General features: G+C 48.9%; 1 protein-coding gene across 1 annotated transcript; it reads left to right on the top strand.

Moving 5' to 3' along the window:
- The first annotated feature begins 2,558 nt into the window (after window positions 1-2,558).
- OAF (OAF homolog (Drosophila)) lies at window positions 2,559-5,673 on the top strand. The gene is made up of 4 exons (XM_009330409.1): window positions 2,559-2,582; window positions 2,714-2,848; window positions 3,411-3,591; window positions 4,105-5,673. The coding sequence occupies exons 1-4, from the start codon at window positions 2,559-2,561 to the stop codon at window positions 4,377-4,379; spliced, it is 615 nt and encodes a 204-aa protein (XP_009328684.1). The 3' UTR covers window positions 4,380-5,673.

Genomic DNA, 5,673 nt, shown 5'->3' with positions numbered 1-5,673 from the left:
CAAAGGGCTGGCTGGGTACGTGCCTGAGGGCAGGAGGGGGGAGACATGAGGGAGATCAGCCATGCCTTTCTGAGAAAGGAGAATCTTGGGGTGGAGGAAAGGATGGGTCGTGCAGTGGGACCACCCCTTCATTGATCTTTACTGTCTTCCCCCTTACTCTTTCCTCCTGCAGCTGTACCTCTGCCACTGCATGACCACCTTTCTCTTTCTTTCCCTCCTTCCATCCCCTACTAATGAGCTCTTTCAATGATGATTTTTGCAGAGATCTTTACCAGAGGTTACATGGACTCATCGACCTATAAATCAGCAAGCACACAGAGATAGGCAGATAAATGTTTAGAACAGCTGAGCAGCAGCCCTGGGTCACTTGCTCGCTGGTGTGATGGGAGCAAGGCTGGAGGCGGTTCAATAAGGTGTTTTGAGGGCAATACAGCAGTGGCTGGTGACCCTGTGCACTCCGAGCTTGCTCCCAGTGTTTGCCTTGGGTTGGAGGGCGGAGTAGATGCTTGTCTCGATGCCTGAGAGCTGTTCATTTGCTCTACTGGTGCATTGTCCTGACAGAAATTTGGTCCTTCCTCTCCTGTGTGCTTGGAACTCAGAAACACTTAAATACTTAAAACCTTTGTCCGAATTCATCACTGAACAGGGTCACTGCATCCAGGAACCCTTTGTATACTGTGGAAGTGGTGCCTTGGGACCTGAGCCCACTTGGGAGGGAGGGAGCTTATCTCTGCCTGGAGTCTGTAGGGGCAGCTGGGCTCTGGGCTTCGGAGGCAGAGTGAGGGACCTCAGCTCTGTGGGATCGGTCGGGAGCTCTGGACCGTTTGCTAGGAGCAGTGAGAGCTGCGAATCTCTCGTACGTATCAGCCGTGAGAAGGAAAGAGAGTTGGGTATCTGAAGGCTAACGCTTAAATAGGCAGATGAGAAGGATTAATCAGTTGCTCAGCGTGTTCTCATTTTACAAAAATTGCCTCCAACCTGGGAAGTACTACACTGTTTTTAATCTCCTGCCTGTAGAGGTTTTCGGCCCGAGTGCAAAACATGGCTATCCCTGTTTGCTTTTTCCAGACTGAATGCTGATTGTACAAAGTGAATTAAAATTAAATCCGCAGCTGAAGAATATGCCAGGGTCAGCTACTAGTTTTAGTCTAGTCATCCTTGGGCCTCGCACTGTATGGGAGCTCACAGCAGAAGAGCTCAGCTGGAATGCGGCTGGACTAAATGAAGACGGGAACGTGGGTCATTCCAGTGGTGCCAATGTCTCAGTGGAAATTCTCCCCATTAAAGCTGTCAAAAAATAATGATTCCGTAGTAATTTCTCAAGCATTTTTGGTATGCTTCTCAAACCTCCTTCACATCCTGCTCTTGTGAAGAGCTTTCAGTCGACAAATGCACGCAGCAAAATCCTTTCTCCTATCCTGGGGAGGAAAGCGCATCCCAGATTGCAGCTGTTCTTTCAGCTGTCCAGATGTGCACTGAACTGCATACCCTTTTCTCTTCTGGACATGGAAGAGAAGGCAGGTAATAAACGGTGGGCTGTATGAGCTAGTCTGCAGAAAAACTCGGCGTGGACAGTGCTTAGAGTTTGTAGAAAAGAGAAAGGCTCCCTTCTTCTCGGGGCAGAAAGAGGTTTGGAAGAAGCTGAGCTTATGAGCCATACAACAGGAATAGCTCAGGAGGCCAGGAGGAAAGGGGTGATCTTAGCAGCTTGGCATAGCTTCTACTTGCTGGTCCCTAGCCACCAATATCTGTCCAGTTCTCTGTGGAGGACATTGTTAAGAGCGACGGCTGCGGATGTGTGCCAAAAGGCAATAATTGCTCTTCATACTGAGAAGGAGGCACCGTTCCGATCCATCTGCTTAGCCCTTGTAGTAGTATGGTCTGACACCGAGACAGGGGATGGCGGACTCCCACAGGGTGTACAAATGCCCCCGAAGCCAGAAGCCAGATTAATTGATGCCCACATAGAAATCAGTGTTGATTTATGCCAGAACAGGATATAGGGAGGTTTTGCTATTGAACAAGGTATTCTGTGAGTCTACGTGAAGGTAACTATGACTGGTTTCCAAGTTGGTTTTGGAGATGGACTACAATCCATGTCAGAAGCTCTATATGTAAAATGCTAAAATTACTGACCCGGGCAGAAAAGGAGGTCAGCTGCAGCTGATCATAATGGGTTCCTTCTGGCTTTAACAATTTGGCTTTCATCTCTGTTCCACATGCTGTTGGGTTCAGAAACGAGTAATCTGTTCTTCAGGATACCAGTTGCTCAGAAGCAAGCGAGTGAAGGCAGCAGAAGAAATTTGGGACTGCTTGCCCTAAGTAATGCATGGAGATAATGGCTATGTACGTTTGTTTAACAAAAAAAAAAAGAGACTCCTTGGAGGCTTGCCTCCCTTCTTGGTAAAGGACAGAAACCCCCAGCTGTTGTTTGAGGGAGCCACGGATATGGGACGTGACCTGACAGCAATTTGTCCTTGCCACAGTGGGATTGCGAAAACCCTTACTTTTTTACAGACACCAGTTACTGTGCTGCAGGCCTTTGGGTGGGATTGAACATGGGACTACACCCCTGTGCTCAGGTAGCAGAAGTATGAGACCTTTGACTTTGTCCTTTTGGCTGGAGCCTTTCTCTTTGACCCTAACTTCTCGGTTCACCCCGCTGATGCTAAAGATCTGTGACTCTCACTCTGTTTATTTCTCTCTTTGTCAGGAGGTGAAGATCTTCCGTGCCTTAATTCTAGGGGAGCTGGAGAGGGGCCAGAGCCAGTTCCAAGCGCTCTGCTTCGTCACGCGGCTTCACCGCAACGAGATCATCCCCAGTGAGTCTATGGCAAAGCTGCGGCAGGTAAGAGGCACCCTGCAGCTGGCTTCAGTGCCAGCTCTATCCTCCAGTCCATCCAGGGTTTCTTAGCGCTGTCTTGCCTGGATACTCTTCCTAGGCTGCCTGATTGTTCAGCTATTAGACCCACCTTTGACCACCCCTCCTGCTTGAGGGACTTGGTATTAAACTAAGTTCGTCAATAGTATTGATCCTGTTCTACTAATAAACTAGAACGAGGCATGATGTAGTTCAGGCTAGTCTGTGTCAAAGGGTAAGTGGATGGCTAGAGCCATCACCATGAAAACCCCTGCCCCATATTGCCCACTGAAGTAAGAGCTGATTTGGGACCATCTGTCACAGCAAAGCACTGGTAAACAATCACAGGCAAATCAGAGCAGTGATAAACTATCAGTTTCAGCATCAGCAAGAAGTTTTTTAAGTGCCTTCCATCCAGATAGGATGCAGGTGCATTTACAGAGGAACATCCATTTGCACATCTTCTTATGTTGGCATGAAATCACGACATGCTATAGGGAATAATTTGTTGCAACCAGGATTCAAGTTTTCGTTATTTCATCCTCTGCAGAAAAATCCCAGGACAGTGCGGCAGGCTGAGGAGGTGCGGGGCCTGGAGCATCTCAGCATGGATGTAGCTGTCAACTTCAGCAAGGGGGCCCAGCTGAGCTCTCACATCCACAATGTCTGTGCAGAGGCCAAAGAAGCAATTTACACCCGAGAAGAAGATGTCAAGTTTTGGCTGGAGAAAGGTAAGTTTCCTTCAGTTTCATTGGAACTGCTCCTGTCAGCAAGTTGGCACTCTGCTGTGATCTCTCCTGCCAGGTTTCTGGTGATCAGCACAGATCATTTTGGCTTCTCTTTCACTGTCTTTACGGTGGATAAGGCATGTGTATCGCTTGCATGTCACATTGCATTAGTCTGTTTGTTAGCATATCTGACTTCTTTTGGTGGTGCTCGCCTAGTGAACCTAATTAGGCAGGTATTTTCAAGGTAACCTTTCATCTGATCCATTGCCCAAAAGAAATATGTTCTTTACACACTTTGTGTATCTTCTGGCTTACTTTCCCCTGGGCCCTTTCTTCTCCCATGGTTCCTCTTCAGACTCGTGTCCAAACAGCCCCTGGAAATGCGCTGTCTAACCTCATTCTCCTCGATTGTCCTGGAGACTGTGCAGGGAGAGAAACGCTCGCTTTGGTGACTCTCTCCTTTGGCCTTGCCTTTCGGCAGCGCCCTGAGCAATGTCCCTTTGCTTTCTCCTGCAGGGGTGGATGGCTCCATGTTCGAGGTCCTGCCGCAGACATCTGATCTCCCTGACCTGCAGCGTTGCAAGCTGTGTGCAGACCGCTGGAAACCCTGCATTTGCAGCTACTCACTGAGCATCGAGTGGTACCCGTGCATGCTGAAGTACTGCAAGAGCCGCGATGCTGGGGGCAAGGTTTCTTCTTACAAATGTGGCATCCGCAGCTGCCAGAAGGGCTACACCTTTGATTACTATGTGCCGCAGAAGCAGCTATGTCTCTGGGACGAGGAGACCTAGCAGAGCCAGGCCAGACCTTTTCAAGGGGCAGCTCATCTGCCTCCTGCCACCATTTATGATGCTAAGAACCTCCCGGAGCTGGCTGCTCCAAAGAAGGAATACGGTTCACAGCGGTGCCTTGTACCAGGAGAGCTCTGTGTGTGTGCCTTTCCTTCTGGCCCCCTGTGACTCCCTCCCCACCTGACACTGCCTCATACTGTGATAAGCGGGCTCAGCTCACTGCGTGTTGATGCTCTTCTGCCAGCTGCCGGGAGATCCGGCTTCCTGGAAGAAGCAGGAAACGCAGGTTTCTGGGGTGAAGCACCGGGAGGAGTGTGTTTTACCCTGCCTTGGAGTTAGCAGATGTGAAAGGGGGCAGCTCTGATCAGTTATCAGCCTCGAGCATCCTGATGAGTGGTCAGGGCAGGGAGAGAAATGGTCTTGATGACCTGGGTTGTCAAACATCTCTGCCACCGAAGAAGCCCCTCCACTGACTACTTCACCTCCTGGTGACACAGCAACATTTCCCGATGGGAAAACAGCTGATTTATGGGACCACATACCCTGAACAAGGAAGGTACGAAGCCTACCCAAAGCAAGAGAGCCTGCCTGTAGCTTTTTCTAGTGTCCGACTGGCTGTTACATCCTTCCTGTGGCTAGAAGATATAATGGGGGGATATATCCCAGCAATGACTTTTGCCCCTAAAGGGCTGGTAATTAGGGCTCTAATTAATCCCTATTTAGACTAGTGAAGGCCCAACTTTTTGTGTTGGTCCTGTGACTCTCCCACTAAGAAAGAAACATCTAGAGACTTGTGACTACCATCATAACGTTGTAGTTGCAAGGGGGGAGGATGATCCCAGGTGGGTTCGCACTGTTATTTTGAAGAAGACAACATTCTACATCTACGTCCAGTTTTGTGTTCTACTCTGCCAGCTATTCACAAGAAGCTCTTAGATAATTGTACTGCTTTGCTGTGCCTTGGTTTCCTCTATACGTAAAACAGGGATGACACTGAAGCTGAACTTGGCCCTGGTATATACCTGGAGGGCATCAGACAAAGCACTGCAGGAGGGCTGCCTGGTTCCTGTGTCCTCTTCCACTAACATTAGAACAAGCAGGGAGGGGAGAGAGGCTGTTGGGGTCACTGTGAACCCCTGTACCTCCTGGTGAAAAGCCTTCACAATGTGCCTTTTTGCCTAAAATACAGGAATTTTTGACAAAAAAAAAGAATTTGGTCACAATTATTTTTTTATTGATCACTTAAGGGGGGAGAAGGGAAAGGTATTTTAATATTGCAACATGAAGTAAAACA

This window comes from Pygoscelis adeliae, unplaced genomic scaffold, assembly GCF_000699105.1.
Source record: "Pygoscelis adeliae isolate BGI_AS28 unplaced genomic scaffold, ASM69910v1 Scaffold608, whole genome shotgun sequence".
Taxonomy (NCBI): Eukaryota; Metazoa; Chordata; class Aves; order Sphenisciformes; family Spheniscidae; genus Pygoscelis; species Pygoscelis adeliae.
Note: the sequence above shows the minus strand (reverse complement) of the source record. Positions and strands in the feature narration are given on the sequence as shown.

Bases quoted from the DNA above. Each gene is read 5' to 3' on its own strand.
- OAF (XM_009330409.1), top strand. From the start codon at position 2,559: ATGGGACTACACCCCTGTGCTCAG. The intron at 2,583-2,713 runs GTAGCAGAAGTA...TCTCTTTGTCAG, and splicing joins GACTACACCCCTGTGCTCAG to GAGGTGAAGATCTTCCGTGC. The intron at 3,592-4,104 runs GTAAGTTTCCTT...TTTCTCCTGCAG, and splicing joins CAAGTTTTGGCTGGAGAAAG to GGGTGGATGGCTCCATGTTC.